Source organism: Marmota flaviventris, chromosome 2 (assembly GCF_047511675.1).
Source record: "Marmota flaviventris isolate mMarFla1 chromosome 2, mMarFla1.hap1, whole genome shotgun sequence".
Taxonomy (NCBI): Eukaryota; Metazoa; Chordata; class Mammalia; order Rodentia; family Sciuridae; genus Marmota; species Marmota flaviventris.
In genome coordinates, this window is record NC_092499.1 from 162,364,295 (window position 1) to 162,386,877 (window position 22,583).

At 36.6% G+C, this 22,583-nt stretch overlaps 1 protein-coding gene across 2 annotated transcripts in view; it reads left to right on the forward strand.

Annotated features, from left to right (window-relative positions):
* Positions 1-22,583, forward strand: part of Kif16b (kinesin family member 16B) — a 300,714-nt gene that overhangs the window by 192,103 nt on the left and 86,028 nt on the right. For both annotated transcript variants that reach the window (XM_027921573.3, XM_071608712.1), the window contains exons 21-23: positions 1,759-1,855; positions 2,569-2,619; positions 20,301-20,423. In XM_027921573.3, the coding sequence (XP_027777374.1) occupies positions 1,759-1,855; positions 2,569-2,619; positions 20,301-20,423 (271 nt within the window). The remainder of the gene's footprint in view (positions 1-1,758; positions 1,856-2,568; positions 2,620-20,300; positions 20,424-22,583) is intronic.

Below are 22,583 nucleotides of genomic sequence, written 5' to 3' on the forward strand. Positions count from 1 at the left end.
AATTCATTGAATTACACTGAGAAGAACCTTGTGCTGGCCATTACTTTATATAAGTATTGATTATACTTAGATGGAGTTTATTATAAAAACTGTACTAGTATATTCAGAATGACCATGAATATAATAAATATATATATATCTGATGTTACTGTAATAAAATGATTTTCAATGTAGGTGGCATTGTGAATTGCTCTGTGGTGTGGAGCTCCCAGATAAATCAACTTAATCATTCTTTGCCTTAAAGAAAGCAGCGATCATTTTCCTTCTCCCCATCTGTATCATGGGGACACTTCAAACTGGGCAGTTCTGAGGCCTGGATTAGGAAATAAGTATTTGGATATCAAAATGTAGTCAGAATTACATGAGCCTCTGTAGCTCCTTATGTCTAGGTCTGTCCCCCATCTGCCTCATGGGGCTAGTTTCAAATTTTATTGACGGTCAGGGGAGATAATTTGTGAATACCCTTGGGTCATGTTCAGTTGCACATGATTTTGTTTTCAATACTGAAAGGTAATATTGTACTTTATTTAGGCCATTCTATCTAAAATATTAATCTTCTTGTCCAGCATTTCAGAAAATTATTTCTCTGTTGAGCGGTAGTACAGAAATATTGACAGGATTATGCATATGTTTAGAAACACAAATCAGGTAAATTTATTTGGCATATGTTCCAAGATGTAAATATGGAAATCATTTAATTTTTTTTTTAATTTTGAAACAAAGTCTCACAAAGTCTCTGAGGTTAACCTTGAACATGTGACCTCCTGCCTTAGCCTCCCAAGGCACTGGGATTATAGGTGTACACCACTATGTCCAGCCAAAACCAGCTAATTTTTTTAAAAAATTCCTTCTAATCAGTGTCTGTAGCATTGGAGAAGATGAGCCTATAACGGAGCAATTGGAAAGACCTTTGGTGTGGCTGAAATTTCCTACTCTCTCTGGTGCTTCTGTATTGAATGACTTAAATGCAGACCAGAGATCGAGCTGGCATCCACTAGGATGGTTAAGGCTAATGGTTGTATTAAGTAATAATACAACTTCACTTACATTCTATGGGACACCAGATAGGACTTGACAACTTCTTCAAAGGTCAACCGTTTGTGGCTTCTTCTCTGTCTTGGCCCTGTTTGGCGGTTTTGGGGAGGTGAAACCTTTAAGGTACCTTACTGGACAGCTCCAGATAACCCATCTGGAGAGATAAGACTGACCAGAAATAATGCAAGAATGTCAAGCATTGCTGTCTTACACATAGATGCTGAATAATAAACAAGTAATGATCTTATGACCTCTTTTTTTGTTTGTTTTTTGTTTTGTTTGTTTTTTGTAATCCTTATAAGTGACCTTGTGCTTGAGAAATAATTATCATCTGTGTCAGTCTGTTCTGGGTGAGGAAACCCACTGTTCTGCCTTAGGAACAGATGAGTCCCTAAAGTGAGGGACTGTGATTTTTTTCCCCCATCCTGCAGCAGGTTTCCGCTAAGGAAATCAGTAGACTTGGATGGGGTCGCTTAGTCTCCTTTCCAGACTCAATGCTCTGTTATTTGTCCAGTTCTTTCTCATTTGGTGGAAAAAAAATAAACAGTGAACATATGGCTCTAGATTTCCTGGAAAGAAAAAACTGTGTGAGGTCTCAAATTGATTTTTTGTTTGGCAGCTAGAATGAGAAAGCTCCCTATTGTTTGGGGCTTAGGAAAGAAAGATATAGCAACCTTGTGTGGTTAGAAGCATTTATATTTGTCTTGACTCCATGACTTTCAGGATCAATGCTTACATTGAAGAAGAGGTCCAAAGACGTCTTCAGGATTTGCATCATGCTATTGGTCATGCCAGCAACACATCTGCAGATATGATGAAGGTAAGCTGAAGGAGCTAAGTTACGTGGTCATTCATTTCTCAAGATGACCTTGTGGATAAATGAGTGGTGCGGGAATGGTGGTGGGGTCTTTTATGACCACTTCTCAAGAGAAAATTCAGATGTTGAATATTTAAAAAAAAAAAGTACTAATACTGCTTGGATGGGGCTTAACAGTTTACGAATCTTTTTAATTCAAGTATTTTAGTTGGCAATTTTGTGATTCTGAGAAAACCTTTATTAAGTGAATATAAAGTTTTCTAATTCTTTGATTTATAAACATCCTAGATGTAACATTTTTCTGTTTTCTCTCAAATGCAACCTATTTCCATAAATATTTAATTTACTTTGTAAACTATTCAAGGACAAATATATTTTCCCCTTGAGAAGAAAAGTATTTGCAACAGGTGATTTTTATCAAAATAAAGACAATTCATTTCTAACCTGGAAATTAAGAAATATCCTAAGGAAATCTTGCTTTCAATACTAGAACTTTAAGATCATTGAACCGTTTAGGTTCAGTTCTTTTTCAGACAGATCGATCAATAGTCATGTTTATCTTGGGAACGTAAATTCTGTAAAAGGGTTGTCATTGTTGAATGACAAGTATGTTTCTATAGAATTTTATTCCCATAAATATGTCTAATCAAATCAGTTTTTCTCTCCTCTATGAACATGCTATAATTTAATATAGAGGGCTTTTTATTTATTTTCAGGATAATGAGAAACTTCACAATGGCACCATTCAACGTAAGCTAAAATATGAGGTAGGTAATGATTTTTCAGATTGATAGGGTCGCCTTAAATTATGGCATGCTTGTGTGATTAAATTTTCTTAATGTTTAGTTGCATAATTAGAATTTTGAAGTCCCAGTGAGATTAATGGCTAATAGGGAAGGCAAGCTATTATATGGACTTAGAATTAAACGGAATCCTGCAGGTTGAAAACTGCTTTGACTTTCTTGAACAGCACGCAGGTTTGGTGGAGCTTTGCCCAGTTTTTCATTTGTAACAGTATCCTTTTCCTTGGTCTGCATTTAAAAGACAGAATTATATAATCAGGATCAGATATGGGGTTTGGAAATGAAACTGAGTACTATTTAATGTTTTAAAAACCCTGTTCGTTTTGTAGACTGTGAGTTGGCAACAGCATAAAGGAAATACACTTGGTTAATTAGCTTATTTCTCTGGTTGATTATCAAACTAACAATTTTGGGGGGCATACAATTTGTAAGATTTTACTTGTATTTTCTTCCCCGAAAGGGCATGTCCTTCACATTTTCCCATAAAAACAAACAACAACAACAACAAAACCCTGCTAGGTGGTAGAAATCTCTCTGCCAAAGATTTACATTCATTACTGAATGGGGAGCAAGAGGGTGAATGTGGCCCTGGCCACCCCCTCCTGCCAGCATTGAGGAGTGATATTATCCTCCTCTGAATACCCATTCCCTTAGCAGGTTACCCCAGGTGCAGCCTTTTATTTCTTTGTTTCTGTGGTGCCTGACACAGAGCAAATGTGCAGTAAGCCTTCCGTGGTGATGCTGACTTAGCCAGAGAGGACACAAGATTCTCATGAAATGAACCAAAAAGAGAAATCAGACCTGAGTTGGAATACTTGTGAATTGCTTTTGGTCTTGCCCTCTAATTCTAATTAAGTATGCCCTAATATTTTTACATTTTGGACATATGGTCTTGCATTTATTTTCATAACTATAAATGACCTTTTAAACACTGAATAAGGTCTTAGGATTTGCTTTAGAGAAAATGAAATGTTAGACCAACAAGTGGATACTGTGAATCAATCCTATACAATATGCTTGTATCAAAATACTTGGCAATTTATAAATAATAAATATGGAAATTAATGTGCTATGTATAAATCAGATCATCTATTCTTAAATCATACCAATCAATACAGCTAGCTTAGGCTTTCTACTTAAACTCTGAATTAATACACTCAATGAAACTAATGACTACAGGAATCATCATGTGCAAAAGAATCACAGAAATGGTGCCACATCCCCATTTCAACTTTTTTTTTTTGACATCTTGAACAGAAAAATCGGTTTTGGCCCACTCAATATCTTGTCCCACTTCTGCCCAAAGATGCCACTGGTACTTCTAGCATCATTAGAGAAGAGAGGAGGGAGGAGGATCAGAGCAGTCACTGGAGTCATCACATGCAACAGAGAATCTTAGGCTCTAGAGCTTCCTCCTCAACATCACAAGAAAGAAGGGATCAGTCCTTAGTACCCCAGGAACTGCAGGACAGTGGTTACAAATATTGTTGTCCTGAGTACTCTGGCCATCTTGAACCAAAATGTTTTCATCTACCTGAAATCTTTTTCCTTAAGGAAAACGTAACCAATGATGGAGAAGATTTTCAGAGTAAGTCAGATAATTTCAGTGAGTTGATGACTCACAAAGATGAACACAACTTGGGAATTGAGTCCAGCTGGACATTGCTGCAACAGAAGTCCCAACAAGTGTCTATAAATAGCAGAAGCAAGCAGGCCAGGCAAAGCAGGGTGCTCTGCTTTGTCCTCTCTGAAAGTGTTTCTCATGAAGAGAGCACATCTGGGAGTGCTTCTCAGAGCACAACGGCCCCTGAGTTTTGTTGTGAACAGCAAGATGAGAAAGAGTTATCTGCTGAAAAGAATAGCTCTCCGTCATCGCTGATAACTATTAGGACAGAAGGAAACAACAGGCTGGGATATTTTTACCACAAGTTCTCAGCTCTTTATAAAGATACTAGCAGTCACCTGCTACAGACTGGCACAAAGATGATTCACCAAGCCAAGCATGTGGGGACTCTGTGTGACCCAAGTGGGCTCACCTCCCATGTGACAACATTCATCAGAAGCTTGCCATTTCTGAAGCACTTGCCCCTGGACATGCTTTTGAAGTCACGTGTGGTGCCATCCGGATCTCATTGTTTTCCTGAAGCTCAGGTTGGCAGCAGCAGCAGCAGCAACAAAGAGGCAAGGAGTCTGAGGCCAGAAAAGAGCCCAGAGCCTTACAGGGCCTCCACCTTCACATCTGCAGCTTTACCAGGTTCCTTGCCAAGTTCAGTTTTCTGCCTTGACTCTGAAGATGCTAGAAAGAGCTCTGCATTTAAGCAGACCCTTGTGCAATTCCCAGACCAAATGCTGAAATTTCAAGAATATTCTTTAAAAGACTTTCTTGAGGTTGTGACTTGTTCTCTGCCAGAACCTATAGGTGATGTGAAGGACATCAAAGGCATTTACTGGCTTGCTGTGGCTAACTGCATAGAACCTGACCCCCAGCCAGCATGTTTGCTCCTCCTTCAGTCAACTTTATACTCTTTGGTTCTGTCAGATAAGCACACAGGCTCAATGGACATCTTTCATGTTCTATCTCTTTCTGGACTACAAGAAATTCAGATTGGTTTTGGTGGGCAAAGCATTCGATTCCTGGGATCCACGGAGGCCCTTCTGCTCACTGTGTTTAGTTACAACAAAAATCTCTCTCAACAGTTATGCCGTGACCTCCTGTGTGTCCTGATGTCAAAGTCTGAAGCTGCTGCCTTTGAGAATCATCCTCTACTCCAACAAGATCTAGTTCAGCTTTCTCTGGATTGGAAAGCAGAAATCCCTGATTTAGTTTTGGCAAATGGAGTCCATTTGTCATCCAAATTCCAGACTACCTTGGTTGACATGGTTTACTTTCTTCATGGAAATGTGGGAGTCAATATCCTTTCTCTGGCAGAGGTTCAATTACTGCTCTACACAACGGTCAGGGTTGAGGGCGAGCCCAGCAATGACCAGTGTCAGTCACTTGTCCTTCTGAATACCCACATTGTGCTTATGAGGGAAGATCGTGTGTTTTATCCACATACACCATCTCTGAACACACTTCCTCCACGTACACAATTTGATGTGATCAGATGCTGTGCTTTAAGTGAATTCAGGTGTGTTGTTGTTCCAGAGAAGAAAAATTTATTAACAGTAGAACTTGTCTTCTTGCAGAAACTTAGGCATTCATCAGTTTCAGGAAATAGCACTTCTGCACCCTTTCAAGAAGGCCCAGGTGTCCAGTCGTTTATGAACCCATTGCATCTCCAGGGTAGTCAGCATGGGGCACCTGAAGTCTGGAAACTGACTTTCAATTCTCAAGATGAAGCTCTTTGGCTAATCTCACATTTGACAAGACTCTAGGAAGGAGACTTTTAAAGACGCAGTACATTTTCTGAGATCTTTAATAAAAGGGAAAACAGTCAAGGGAATACAAATATCTTGGTGTAGCTAATCAAATTGGAATCGGGCAAAAGCAGACCTCCGAAGTTTAATGTAAATATTTGAAATATCTGCTATAAAATGAAAATACCTGATTGCAGAGGACTGATAAAATATCTTTATGACCACCTGCTTTGTTTTCTTAAAACTCAGGCTTGCAAATTTGCATCCACCTCATCATTTGTCAGATGATTAAAGCATTTCTGATTGTTTGGCTTCGTGTTGATTTATAGTCTGGTGCACTGGAATCTGTCTAGGCCTGCTAGCTTCTAGCAGGCTAATTTGTGCTGCCTGAAAAAGTGCCCAGTCTGGCAGTGACCTTCATTGACATCCTCCATTCCAGCTGTGATTAGGACAGTGATGTGGCAGAACACATTAGTGCTACACCATGCTTCCTGTAAGGACCCAGATTTTACATGTCCTCCCATCACTGCGGGACATGGAGTGGAGCCAGCAGTGCCTGTCCTACACTGTTGTCTTCCCCAACTAATTGCCTTTTCTTGCCTTCTTTCGTCCTTCTCGACTATTCTCTTTCAACCAGTGTGATTTCAGCTCCTGACTTGTCAGTAGTTTTTAGTACTCTTCTCCTAGTCTCCAACCCCAACTTCCATCACATTCTAGTTCTTTCTCTGAATTTCTGTATTTCTGTCCTAGAAAGACTTGTCATCTTAAAGTCTAGCTTTTTCTAATGGCTTCTTTCTACTGTTTTGTCAAATAAACATATGGTTGCCTCCAAAGTGCATTCAGCACTTTTCCCTGGCTTTTCTCCCTCTTGCCTCACACCAAACCCATCATTTGTATTTGAAAGAGGTGTTCTGCTGGTCTGAAGCAAGTTCACATTTTTACCTGCCTGAGGAGGATCTTCTTTCCACTAAGCAAGTCAGTGGTCAGCATCCTCTCTCAGAGGCTCCTAGCTCTCCCCTACAATATCTCTCTCTCTTCTTACCCACCCTTTCTGTCTATAGGATTCAGTAGTACTGTGAGCAACCAGGGATAACACATCCTATATTTATTTTTTATTTCATCTGGCCCTAGTTGCTTGGCCATTGTTCTCATACCTCTGCTAAATTCCAGAATCTCAGAAGGGAGGAGCTCTGCCTCTTTTGATCCATCCAGTCTACTTCCATTCTCAGCTGGGATCATGCTCAGCCATGATAGCTACTCTGCAGTGTGGTGCACAGTTGAGTGAATCGGTGATTTTACTCACCTGCTCATTTTAGCCCTGGCACCCAAAGGACATTTTCTATTCTGGTCAAATCTTTGGGAAATGTGCACCACGAATGTACCCCTTCTTGATGACAGGGACAGTCCCAAAATTTAACCCACTCTGAAACTTACCATCTTCTGAGACCAGGAAGTGCATAGCTTCCCTCCTTCCATCATCAGAGCTAATGACAAGTTACTGAGCTGATTCTACATTTTCACCTATTTTTTCTCCTCTAGTCTCTAGGGAAGTGAAGAGGAGAACACAAGCACTTGGTTGGAGAATATGCTATGATCCACAGACTGGTGCTATAGCTTTGTTTGCTCTAGACCAATGGAGGCTTTTTGATTTTGAGTCAGTTGAATTCTCTTGTTTTTAGGTGGATTATTGTCATTTCCAAAGCACCCCTCTTTCATACATGCATACCTTATTGCCTCATACCTGAAGGCTTTTAACTCTACATAGAGGTGTTATGGTTTTGCTATGAGGTGTCCCCCTAAACCTATTAATGCAGAAATATTCAGAGGTGAAGTGATTAGATTATGAAAGCTATTACCTAACCATTCCATTCTTGCTTGAATGGACTGCTGGATGGTAATTGTAGGCTGGTGGAATATAAGAGGGTCCCTGAGGTATGCCCTAGAAGGTGACAATTTCCCTTTGACCTCTTTTATCCTCCCCCTCCTTCTGCTTCCTGGCTTCACCATGAGCTGAGCAACTTCCCTTCACCGGGTCCTTCTGCCATGATGTTCTGCCTCATCTTGGACCCAGAGCAATGGAGTCTGCAGTCTATGGACTGAGACCTCAGAAATTGAGCCCCACATAAACTTTTTCTGACTCTAGGTTGTTTTTGTCAGGTATTTTGTTCACAGCAACATAAAACCTGACTAAAACAAGGTGAATCTTTTTCGGTCTTGGAAAAAATTCTTAAAATCACCAGGATACCTTTTAATATCAACACTTTTTCTACTAATTTATTTTCATGTATTCTTTCACTTTTCTCAACTAATTTATTTTCCATTACTTTGTCTTAAAGTGTCCCATTCCATATTTTCTTATACATCCCTGATAAGATAACCAGAATTAATGATCATTAAGACTAGAGAGTAGAATTTAAAATGCCAGCATAGGGCTAACAATTGAAAAAGGTAGCAATATAGAGTAATACATTATTTTTACAAAGAGTGTTAAATATTAAACAAACCAGACTTGCTTGTCCTCATAGGTACAAAACCATAATTCTACCATGTTAAAAATAAAGGTCTTTATTATTTCTCATAGCTGGAACATAGAGCAAATATGAGCATTGCATAAGTTTGTGTTAATCATTATGGCTTTTCCAGTCTGCTTTATGATCCAAGTAGGCTACAGTGGGAATCTCACTACATAATAGAAGCAACCTACAGCATTCAAATTTTATGTATTACATCTCTCAGCTAGGCATACTCTGTACCTTGAGATAAAATATGGTCCTTGGGAATGAGTTTGATTTACTATCTGTGAAGTAGGTATTAAGATTGTTATAATGCCTGTAGAAAATAGTGGAGTTGTTTTTACCATTATCTACCAAGATGTCAGCCATAACAACCTCCTTCTGGCTCATTGTTCAGGAGTTCTGTACCAAAGACACTCTGTAGTAGAGCAGGTATAACTCTAGGTATTTGATAATGTAACATCTCAGTTGTTAGGAGTTTCTGAATCAGGAAGTAATAGGTTCATACATACTTGGTTGTGTGGCACTTGCATTGTTGTAATATAGGCATAAACATTTGCATTGTGGGACTTGTTGATACGTTCTAGACAAAGATCTCTTTGAGTACTTTTGAAATGGTTATTTCATCTAAATTTGATTAAAACCCATTTTGCTCACAGCTGCCTGTCTCACAGGCAGAGTGAATGTATTTAGACTTTGTTGAAAAAACATTTCAAAACAGTTTATCTCCCCAATCTCATTTCTTTAAAAATGTGCATGCTTCCTGTTGGAAGAGAACACTTAAGTATTCCAGCAGTAATAATTACAGCAATTTTAATTACATTCTTTTTCCCAGACAATTTAAATCTTTGTATGATAAAAAGATTTAAATTAAGTTTATTCATGCTTTTTTGATAGCTGGGCAGTCTTATTGAATGGGCCACTTTTTGATGAGGTCATTTTATTAATGAAGTTGAACAGTCTCCAATATGTAATTTAGACACCTTGTTCCTCAAAACTTCTGTTGTAACAAATGTTTTATCAGTCAGCTATTGCCAAGTAACAAACAGCACTCCAACACTAAGTCCCATACCAAAAAGTTTTTTTTTTTTCCACTGCTGGTTTGCAAATAGATGAAAGTGGCTCTGCTGTTGGATAAAAGTCATCTTCAGCTCAGTGAAGGTTTTTCTTCCCCGTTTGTCTCATTTGGGGGTTTGTGCTGAGGGAACAGTAGTCATCATGATGGTGAAAGAAGTACAAAAGGGCAGCCGTGAAATCCTCTGCTGGCATCATTGTCTACTAACTTCCTGTTGGCCAATATGAATTACTAACAGAACCCAAAGTCAAAAAACAAGGAAGTATAGTCTATCCATTAAGAAGCTCTGGCAAGACTATGGATGTTACCACTATGAGGAGAAAAGAATTAGGACCAGAAATTTGGTCTGCCATCGATGCTTTATGTCAAAGTTCCCAAAGCTTTTTTGAAGTTAAGGCTCAAAAAACTTAAAACTTATCCGATTTCTCCCTATTGGGAACATTCAGAAATTGGGAAGAACATATGTTCTAGGAACTTTAAAGTTACCTGGTTCGACTGTTTTCTAATTCAGTCTATGCTTGAATATCTCCATGAAATGGGCTGATCACTTCCTACCACTAATTGAGTTTATTCATGGCAGATTGCTCTTATTGCTAGGCTGTTCTTTCTGTAATCTCCTTATACTGCTATTCATCCTCACAGTCTTGTCTAGCCAAAGCACCTTCTGTAACAAATAAAGCCAGTCTATTCTGTATGTTGTATTATATCACAACCCTTTGGATGATCCTCTCTCTGCCTCTGCTAATTTTTTCTTCCTTCTTTTTAATGCCCTTAGTCCCCACTGTTCCCTGCACAATAGTTTTCGAACCATTGTTGTCTAAAGTTGTGTTAAGGATGCACCTTTGTAATTTGTTAAAACTTCCTTTTTAAGAAATAGAACTGAACAATCCAGTTGATGAGAAGGAAAGAGATTCTATTGTAAATTAATCCACTGCCCTTATTTGGTTAAAATCTGTTGCTGAAGATGTAGAGCATTACTATTATGAAAACAATTCCAACTATTACGTATATTGTGATTTACTAAGTGCAGAGTTTTTGCCTGTATATTGTACCTTTTTATTCCTAAACTCAACTTCCTGGAATCATTTCATCTCAATATTATTGCATTGTCACACATGAGCTTTTAGGTGACACCTAATATCTAAACCATGACACCTTCTTATTCCAGAGCATATATTTTTTTCCACAATGCCAAAATCACCTCTTAGTCACTGTTATTCTTGAGGGCAAACTTTTTGTGTTTTGTATTTTATTCTTTTGTTTATGTTAGCAGTGTTAGCTATGTTGATTCTTACCTGTTTTTTTCCCCTTATAATATGTAGACATTAAAGATTTTTTTCTGCTTGAGTTTTGTTATTATTGCTATTCTTGTTTTTAAGGATTGCTTTACAAGTTTCTTTCCGATTCCATTGTTTCCTTGTATGAGCCTCACATCTCTTTGTTTCTGTACTTTTAGCTCCTATAAAAGAAAAGTCTGGACACAAGCATAATGTGAATATGATACAGGATAACTTCACGTGCTCAATGTTGCTCCTTTAGATGGAAATTTAAATAACATCCTCTGCAGAAAACTGAAAAAGGAAAGTGCCCCCACCCCTCCCACTTTTTATTTTCTCCTGGACCTTAGAATTTAATGCAGTTTGGAACTAAAACTAGTGAAGATGAGTGGCACTTTTCATGATTAAAGACATATAATAGAACTAGAAGGGAGACATCTGATTTTCCCTCCTCAGGATTTCAAACTTAAGACATTTGATGATGAAAGCCATTTAGCAATTTTTGCCATATTATTGGCCAGATGTACTAGACCCGATATTTAATAATCTTTTTAATAACTGTTCATTTATGAGTTATCCCGAGATGATGACCTTTTAATGGAGCTAGTCTTGTGTGATCTAGACATCTCAAAATAGTGCCATTTTTAATAGTTTAAAGTTGAAACATTCCTCAGATTACCCAGTATTTTTATACCTTGAAACAATATTAGTCAACTCAGATCTGTATAGAAGAAATCCAATTCTAGTAAGAATCATGGCTTGCATACCAGCTAAGCTCAAGGTGTTCCATAACCATCTCTGTCTAACACAGTTTATCATTTTCTGGGTAATTTATCCATAAGAGTATATCAAAATTAAAGAATTTATCCTGTATTTGAAAACTTATATTTATGTTTTCTGATGTGAGTAAGGTGTTAGCATTGTTCATGCCAGTCTATTAATTGCTGTCCCTGACAAGGATGAAGAAGATGTACCTGGAGCTAGCATGTGGGGCATATATCTTGGCCAAATCCAAGACATGCATGTACTAAGCCTTCAGAGATAGCATAGTATTAAGACAACACCCTTTATAGCACAGATAGGCTTCTTTGGGAAATTAATATGAACATATCTTGGCTATAGGACACACTCATGATTTGCACTCACTCATACAGGTTATCTTTATTCTCTTTCTCATAACATGGCTCACATTTGAGATCCTACTGTCACTGCCCTTACCATCCAAATCCCCATTTCCAATTGCTGGAGTATAATAAGTACTTGATGCATGAGTTCTAATAAACTATCACTGTGTCATGTGTGGTTGAAAAAAAGGGGGTAATTAGACACATGTGCTAAGGTGGGAATAACGTTATGCTAGGAATCAGTTATTTTGTTAAATATGATTTTAAAAAAGAAAATGAAAAAAATTGGTTTGTCTGTATTTTAGAAGTAAAGCTTGAATATGGGCTCAAGGCGATTAGATGGCAGTTCTTAGGTCTGACCTTTTCATGGTCAAAGGATGAACTGAATTTAACCATCTGGTACATAATTAGAGTGTTTAGGGGGAACTATTGATGACTCCCTGTAGGACTGAAATGTTCCATGCTCTCTGCCGAGCTGATAGTGATCCAAGTAGATATTAAATCCACTTCCTGTTCATTTCCTCAATTGATCGCTTTTGAAGGAGACACCCTGAATGGGAAAGGAAGATTCTAATCTGAATAATTACAATGTACCCCATGTTTTGCTTATTTCTTGGAGTTAAGGATCTGACTACAGTGTTCGATCCACAATGAAACAACAACAACCAAAAACAACAACAACAACAACAGTACATTTGTTGACACAGGACGTTATTGCTTTAAGGTTCTCATAAAAATATTTATTTGTATTTAATTTTAAAAGGTCTTTCTTATGTTGGGTACCCCTCCTATTTCTAAATAGAACCACTTCATAGTGCACTTAAAATTGCTTGTAACATCTTACAAATTTATCAATGCCAGTTCTGCTGCACAGAGTGGTTCCCACACGGACAGCCTTTCTTGTTTCTTCACTTTCTCCTAGGATGCGACGTCACCAGCTTCCCCCTGAGTCAAAGAATCTTCTTTGCTGCATGTAGGAAAATTGACTGATTCTAAAATAAAGAATGTCATAGATATTTAAAAGCTCCCATAAACAATGGGGTGTAATGTGGTATAGCTCATATTTACATGTCTAGTATGAAACTAAAGATATTAAAAATATAGCCACTTTCAAATCAAGAATAAATTTCAGAGACATTTATGTTCCTTTACTTTCCTGTTCGTTATAAACATAGTTTAGTAGGATATCAAGAACCTTTTACACTGTTTTCTGAGAATTCTACATTTCTCATGAAATTAACTTCTTAAAATAATTTTTTAAAGTTACACTGCAGCAATGATTTGATGGAAATTCATACTTTTAAATTTTTTTCCATATTATAATTTCGCTCAAATATCTTCAGATCTCTGCCTTATATTTCAGCTGTTCATTTTTGATGGAGTTGGTTTCTGTATACTTGTTAATATTTAGTTCATAGGAAATCAGTGAAATTGAGCTAAACTGTAGTCAAGGATGATAGCAGAGGCTCTGGCAATTTTTCTGGTCTTCAGCATGCTGAGTAATGACAACAGGAATATCTCCTCAGCAAGGAATATGCTACACTTCCTCATCTAATCCTGATGGGTTCTAGTGACCAGTCTAGCTAGAACCATTCATTGAGGTACACATGCTGGTGCTGGTGTGTAAAGGGCTGTCCTGGATTGAAGTTAGTAGATCTGGTCATTCCCATTAACTGATCCTTGTTCAATTAATATGCCCAGTGAAATTGTCCAAGGCAGGTTTTTTTGTTTTTGTTTTTTTGGTGGTGGTAGGGTTATAGACAACGTATGAGCCAGAGCCTTAGGCTACTGTCTTTTCATTAGGGATTGATTTCACAACATGCATTTTTAGAGAACTTTTCCATTCATAAAATGCCCATGTAGTAACCAGACCATCAGTTGCAGCTTTAGCCCATTTTGGAAATTCACTTATAAAAAGAGAAAGTTGAGGTAGCAAATTCTATGTTTAGAGTAAAATCTATCTAGAATGGAAACATTAAATCTTCATTTATAACTTAATGGAGTTGAGGGAAACTGAAGGTCTTAGAAATTGCAAATGTTTTGCATTCAATGTGAATACACATTTTCCATGTGACATATAGTTGGTGCCTTTTTTTTTTCTTTGTACCAGAGATTGAACCCAGGGGCACTTAACCCCTGAGCCACATCCCCAGCTTTTTTTATATTTTATGTTTTATTTACAGACAGGGTCTCATTAAGTTGCTTAGGGCCTCACTGAGTTGCTGAGGCTGACTTTGAACTTGCAAGCCTCCTGTCTCAGCTTTCTGAGCCTCTGGGATTAAAGGCTTGTAATGTGGTGCCTAGCTTGATTCATGCTTCTTAAGTAGAAGATGGTAATGTTTAATTGCATATTCTAGAGGTGAACATAGGAATTTGGAAAGTAAAGTTTAAGTTTCCATTGCAGCTCACAAACTATGCCTCTGAAGTTTTGTCTGCAACTGTTAATTAGTAAAATTTACAATATTTAGATAACAGTGTACATATTTTATCACTCTCCTATTTTCCCCACCAAAGCTTTATAATCTTGATATTATTGTCAGTTGACTTGTCAGAATCTGCCTCCAACTGTAAGTCCCATAGAGCAGGACACCCATCTTGTTCATGGTTGGATCTGTGTCATGCCCTTGGATTTTGATAAATATCATGCTTCTTAACGTAGATAAGGAACTGAAGTACAGAGGGGTCAATGACTCTTCTTCCCAGTCCAAATCTCGGAACTAGGATTGTATTCTAAGGACATTCTCCTACTTTAAAAATATATTATTAAGCAAGACATAGAAGGGATCCAGGGATTAAGAAGCAGAGCAAAAACTTCCTGGCTAAACCATGGCATTTGTAGGTCAAAGACATTTTTTAACATTAAATGTGTTCCTATAAATAAAACCACTAAATTATTTCTCGCCCTTTTTTATCTTTAAATACATAAACATGTGCCATGTTTCAAGAAAAACCTATGCTTAAAGTAATTTGGAAATGCATTGAAGTTGAATGGAAAGGACTTTAACAATGCTCATATCAAGAAACCCTTTAATAATTTATACTTTGGTCTTCAACCACCATTTTGATCAGTAGTGGTTCTTATGGGTGACTAGCCACTGGGAAAAATATTAAGATGCTCTAAAAGACTTTGGTAACTTCACATCATGCCAAAATGTTTACACCATTAGTTTGATTGAAATCAACACTCTGAACCAAATTGTCCATCTTATGCAGATAGAGGTCTGAGCTTTCACAGCTGTAGCTAGGTGGGGCCTTCCATGTTAACACTTGTCTGGGGACTCAGGGCTCTTTTCTTCCTGGGAGAAAGAGGGCTGATTACCCACTGTTTTCTTTTTACTGCATAATCATAGAGAGATTGTGCAGCTTCTTAAATTCTCTGTGTCTGAATTATTTGTTATTTCTATTTTAAAATTTCATATTGCAGAAGAGCAGTTTTGTGACAAAAATGGGCTCTGGTTGAAACAAGTTCAAATCTTGGCACTTACCTTCATCAGGTGACCTCACCATGCAGTCTTGGGCTTCTCATTTAATAAATAAGGGTAATAGCCATTAGTACCTCACAGGAAGATCATGAGGATTAAATAAGCTGGTACATATAAACTTTAGTTTATGGGCACAGTAATTGTTCCATAACAGTCAACTATATGATTTTAATTATTTTATTACTGATACTGCTTCAGAAACATATTTTCTTATATTTTATAAAGCCCCAGGTTAGTGCAAGAAATGAGGGTTGTTTAGAGATTTCTTCCTGTTCACATTCAAGAGAACTCATTTTGAAGATTTATTTTTTTATAATGTTTCTTCCTCAGACCCTTCTGACTTCTCACCACCCAGACCATAAATATTTACCATCAAAGTAGAATGGAGATCACTAAAGTAGACAAAGGGGAAGGGAGAGAAAGGGGAAAAATGGGGAAATAAAATTTACCAAAATCATAATATACCAATAGAATACACACACATGTGTGTGTGTGTGTGTTTGAGTGTATAGAAGAAAAGTAGAGGGAGGAGAACTGAGAAGGGGAGGAAGGAAGAACTGGGGAATGTCTTACAGAAATTATGTGCATATATGAATATATTTACAACAGTCCCACCACTATGTATAATTATAATGTACCAATTAAAGCATTTACAAAGATGGTCATCAAAGCATGATTTATAAAATCGAATGGTAGTTAGTTAAATGACCAATATGTAATTAAAAATAAAAAGCAGATGGTTAATCAAAAGACGAGAGGAGTTGAAAAATGGGATTGAGGGAAAGGTAGGAGAGATGGGATAAGGGAAAAAAAACTACACAATGAATCCGACCTAACTTTCCTATGTACTTATATGAATATACTATAGTGAATCTTACCATTATGCATATCCACAAGACACTAATTTTTATAAAAAAATTAAGTAAATTGCAGAATGTCAGTCAAGCAGAGGAAAGGAACAGCAGGAGAGAGGAAGGGGAGGATAAGGGTAAGTACTGAGGACTGAATTGGAGCAAATTATATTCCATGCATTTATGATTATGTCAAAATGAATCCTAATGTTATACTAATATCAACCAATAAAGAAATTAAAAGAAAAAATTATATACATAAAAAAGTAGATGGTTAAACGTGTACTTGTTAAACAAAACAATTTGTCAAGGGAGTTTTCTATTTCATCTTCAATTCTTTGCTGGATAAAGCAATATTGGTTGGCAGTCTTTCAGAGCTTGGCATATATTATTCCAAACCTTCCTGCCTCTTAAATCCTGGGCTAAGAGGTTAGCAATGAATGATTCATATTGCTTTGCCTGTGAATGTGACCTGCCATTTTTCTCTTGCAGCTCTTAAAATTCTATCCTTGTTTTGTATATTAGATATTTTAATTATAACGTATTTTGGAGAGGATTTTTTTTTAACTCTTTAATTTTTTATTGTTGGCTGTTCAAAACATTACATAGTTCTTGATATATCATATTTCACACTTTGATTCAAGTGGGTTATGAGCTCCCATTTTTACCCCATATACAGATTGCAGAATTACATCAGTTACACATCCATTGATTTACATATTGCCATACTAGTGTCTGTTGTGTTCTGCTGCCTTTCCTATCCTCTACTATCCCCCCTCCCCTCCCCTCCCCTCCCCTCTTCTCTCTCTGCCCCCTCTACTGACATTCATTTGTCCCCCTTGTATTATTTTTCCCTTTCCCCTCACTTCCTCTTGTATGTACTTTTGTATAACTCTGAGGGACCTTCCATTTCCATGCAATTTCCCTTCTGGAGAGGATTTTTTGATCTTGTCATTTGAGATTCTTAATACATCGTGAGTTTGGATGTCTATCTCATTCACAAGGTTTAAAAATTTTTCTGATATTATTTCACTGAAAAGATTATGCATGCTCTTAGTTTATTTCTCACTTCCTTCCTCGATGCCAGTGATCCTGAGATTCAGTCTCTTCATGTTGTCCCATATTTCCTGAGTATTCTGGTCATGGTTTCTTATTTTTATTGCTTACTTGAGTTTTAAGATTGCATACCTTGACGTTAAGGCCTAAAAAATCTGTCTTTTCCATGGTCTAATGTGATACTTTCCATTGAAGTTTTTATTTTTATTTATTGATTCTTTTATTTCCAGGATATCTAGTTTTTTTTTCATAATATCTATTTCTTTATTGAAATGATCTTCTACTTCCTGTATTTTCTGTTAGTTCACTTCTTATATTTTCTCGTACTCCCTTGATCATTTTAACCATCAGCATTTTGAATTCTTTGACATTTCTTCCCCTTTGATATTTAAGGATTCAATTGTTGAGGAGTTACACATTTGGGGGGGCATTTTATTTATTTGCTTTTTTAGGTTTCCTATATTTCATCTTTCTCCCACTGTTGACTATGAGACTTTTTAATAGGCTGCTTTCACTATAGTTCCATTCACAATAGCCTCAATGAATGAGTGAGTGAGTGAGTGAATGAATGAATATATACATACATACATATACACACACACATACTTGGGAATAAATCTAACCAAGGAGGTAAAAGATCTCTACAATGAATATTATAGAATGCTGAAGAAAGAAATTGAAGAAGACATTAGAAGATGGAAATACCTACCATTTCTTGAATAGGCAGAATTAATGTTGTGAAAATGGCTGTATTACCAAAAGCAGTTTACAGATTCAATGCAATCTTCATAAAAATAGCAGTAACATTTTTCATGGAACTGGAAAAATAATTCTAAATTCATATGGAAGAATAAAAGACCCAGAACAGCTTAAGCAATTCTGAGCACTAATAGTTAGACTGGAGACATCACAATACCTGATCCTCAAATTGTAGCATAGAACTATAGTTATAAAAACATCATGGTGTTGACATCAAAACAGATATGAAGAACAGTGCAATAGAATAAAAGACAGACAATTGCACATAGGTATAGTCATCTTATCCTTGGGAAAGGTGCCAAAAACATACATTGGAGAAAAAATAGCATTTTTAACAATTGGTGTGGAGAAAACTGGATATGCATATGTGGAAAAATGAAACTAGATCTCTGTCTCTCACCCTGCTCAAAATCAAAGTGGATCAAATACCTATGAGTTATACCAGAAACACAGCAGCTGTATAAGAAAACATAGGGTCAACAATCAACGTAGTGGCACAGGGACCAACTTCCTTAATAAGAATTCTAATGCTTATGAAATAAAAAATCAGTAAGTGAGATGGCTTCAAATTTTTAAAATTTCTGAAAGAGCCTCTCGGATGGAAGAAAAATCTTTGCCAGCTACTTTTCCAAAAAAAGATTAACATCCAAAATATATATGTGAATAGAAATCAACATTAAAAATAATCAAAAAATGGGCAAATGAACTAAACAGATATTTCTCAGAAGAAGAAATGCAAATGGCCAACAAATATATGATAAATGTTCAACATCCTTAGCAATCAGGGAAATGCAAATCGAAAATACAGAGGTTCCATCTCATTCCAGGTATGGCTGTCATCAGAAGTATAAATAATTAATTCTGGTGAGGACGTGGGGCAAAAGGTTCACTTATATGTTGTTGGTGGGATTGCAAATTACTACATCTACTTTGGAAAGCTGTATGGAGATTCTTCAAAAGACTAGGAATTGACCCACTATATGATCCAGCTATTGCTCTCCTTTGTATTTATTCAAAAGAATTAAAATCAGCAGATTATTATGATGCCTGAATATAAATGTTTGTATCAGCACAATCTATAGTAAGCAATTTATGAAATCAAGCTAAGTTTTCTTCAATAGATAATTGGATAAAGAAAATGTGGTATATGTGCACAATGGAGTTTTACTCATTCATAATGAAAAATGAAATTATGTCACTTACTGGTAAATGATTGGAACTAAAGAACATCATGCTGAATGAAATAAGCCAAGATTCAGAAGTCAAGATTTGAATATTTTTTCTTATATGTGGAAACTAGAGGTAAGTAAGGAATTAACAAAAAAAGAGATATATCATAAAAATAGAAGGGAGAACAGTGTAGTAGAGGAAGAAGAAAGAAGGGAAGGGAGGAGGGATGAGAAAGAGAAGGCACAGCAGAATGAAATTAATCAAATGATGCCCTGTCTATGTATGAACATATCACAATGGATTTTACCTTTATGTATAACTATAGTGCAGCAATTTAAAATATAATAGAATTTAGGTTAAAAAACAGTTTTTAAAAGACCAATTTAAAATTTCAAAAAAAAATTAACATTTTGTCAAAGCCAAGTCAGTTATTTATCAAATGAAGCTTAAAGAAAATACTTGGGGTTTATTTTCATTGTGTTTTAAAAGCTTTCCACACTGCGGTACCTTATAAAAATGGCTAGAAGTTAAAGATAAAATAAATTTGAATAAAATCTCCAGCTTTTGAGGCTTTAAATACAGCAGTTTGATAGTGAAGAAAAAAAGTTTGTCAGATAATCAAAACTTTTAAGAAAAGAATCTGGTGTATACCGATTTTTTTTTTTAAGTCAGGATATATAATCTCTTCCTGTTTTCACTTGTTCTTATAAATTGGAAGTAACTTCAAAGACAAACAACATTTTGAAGTGCTTTTGCCCTAACTTCTTGGAATGGTATACCTAAAAAAATGGTCTTTTGTTACAAGAGAGGCTTTGCATTTCTCTTTCAAAGGAAACCATCCCTTTTCTAAATAAACTACTGGTTTGATGCTCTTTTCTCTACTTGAAACACATTTTCTCCCTCCTGCCCAAGCAGGGTATTTGCAGCAGAGTGATGTTGGTTTCTCTTTGTTCTCTCTATCTGATGTTTCTTTGATAGCGAATGGTTTCCCGCTCTTTGGGAGCAAATCCAGATGACCTCAAGGACCCAATTAAGATTAGTATTCCACGCTATGTCCTCTGTGGGCAAGGAAAGGATGAGCACTTCGAGTTTGAGGTCAAGGTAAGTGTCCCTTCTCTACTCTTCTGGAGGAATGGAGGTCGGAAGCTGTACAATGCTTTCTCTGTCTTTTTTTGTAAAATGAAGCTCATGTAAATATCTTGTTTTGTAAGATATTAGTCACACCCTTTAAACCAGTCTGAGAAACTCTATAGATTGTGCCATAAGGAGGTAAGGTTTCCTATAGAAGATCATATCAGTGGGGCATCACATAGACAAGGGAGTTTCTGCCTCCTACCTGTCTCATATTAGGATGATCGCTCATTCCAGGGTACCCAGGACTTCCCTGGTATCAGCCCTGAAAGTTCTATACTCTTAAGAGACTCCACAGTTCTGGGCAAACCAGGACAGTCACACTACCCATGGGCTTATTATAGGAATAATAATATTTAGATTACAGGGCTATCAGTACATGTAAAATGTTGGGTCTGGTGACTGGTATATAATAAACCACAAATTATAGCTATTGTCATTATTACTGCTCCTATTTTTATTGTTGTTTCCTGATTTTAATTAAGAGGTGTTACCAATCTATCTCAGGTGTGCTTTGATTTATATTTTTAAAGAAGAGATGTGCCTGTTTCCTTACATCATGCTTTCCAAAATAATGACTTCATCTTATTTCTAATTTATTTCCATTGACTCATAACACTTCATTAATTGTTGCTGGCTACCATCCCCTCCTCAGTGAATTAAAGATAAATCACACTTCTTCATTTTCAAGGATAAACAAAGGTATCAATATAATGAAGTCCCCTAGGGTCACTGATGTATTGATACATAAGGATGTCCTTGGAGGTAGTTTTGTTCAGGTAAACAGCAGAATCGGAATCTGGTCACCAAGTTCTGTAGAGCCTGATTCTGCCACTGTTTGCCGAGTGACCCTCAGTCTTTTTACCCCTCTGAGACTCAGTTTTCTCATGGATAAAATGAGGAAACTGGACAGCACTAGTGGTCTCCAATCATATCTTACCTTTCTTTAGAGAATATCCTAAGGAAGAACTGTAAAGCTGATAATCCTGGAGCTTCTGACAGGGAGGGAGGAGGGATCCTGAGTCAGCCCTTTCTCACTCGCCCATTTCCTGATGGACTTCAGGAGCCCCTGGGCTCTGGGGGATCCCTCCCTTTAGGTAGGCATCTGAAGAAACAGTAAAACTTCTTATTAATCAGGTTTTTAGATATGTATTTCTACAAACTGAGTTTTCCTTTTAAAAAAAATGCAACTGGACAGTAATTTATATATTCAAGATTTTTGTTGAGAAGACATGATGCCTGTGTAATTTTTTTTTAACTTTATTGATCTAATGTTGTGGGTTTTTATTTGAGAAACCACAAATATTATGCCATGTTCTTGGTCCATTACTTTTTATTGTCCCTAACCTAATAAATGCCTCATTTCTACACAGTTCCTTTACATTTGTTTTCAACCTTTCTATATGTATATGTCTATGTGAAGTTCCATTTGTAATTATATATTATGATATGTATATATGTATACATATTTCATATATAATGACAGTTTTATATATTAAATTTTAATAGACAGTTTTTGAGGGTGTTTTTATTATTTCCAAATTTTTGATTGGGGATAAAGACTGGCTTTCACCATCCCAGAATTATAGAATTGTCCAAATCATAGAACTAATAGCTATGAAAACATGTAAGATTTTAGTTTACATGCATATTTATGTTGCTCTAGTGGATAAAATATAACTATTAGATTGACCTCATGTATATAACTTGAATACTAATATATTTTTTTAAAAACTGAGTTGACTTAAATAAATATTAGAAGTAAACACTATCATAGGTGGTGTGCAAATCTGGCCAAAATTGTGATGATGCTATTGTCAAAGCAAGTTAGAGAAACCAAATACAGAAAACCATATGGGGCCTTTCAGAGTCTAAGCTTATACTTTAAAATACATAAAATCCAAATCCAAAGAGTTCTGCTTTCTTCAACTTACAAAGCCAGTTCTGAAAGTATGCTATCCTTCTGCTTCCTTTTGTACACATCCTAGGTATTATAATCATTGGCATGAAGGCTGGACTGTTAGCATTAGCCTGGAGAATTTCTAATTCTCCCAATGGGGCTGGTCTCCTAATGTCTACACATGCACTTGAGCAGAGACTTCATTCTCATGGGGACAGCCTGTCACTGAG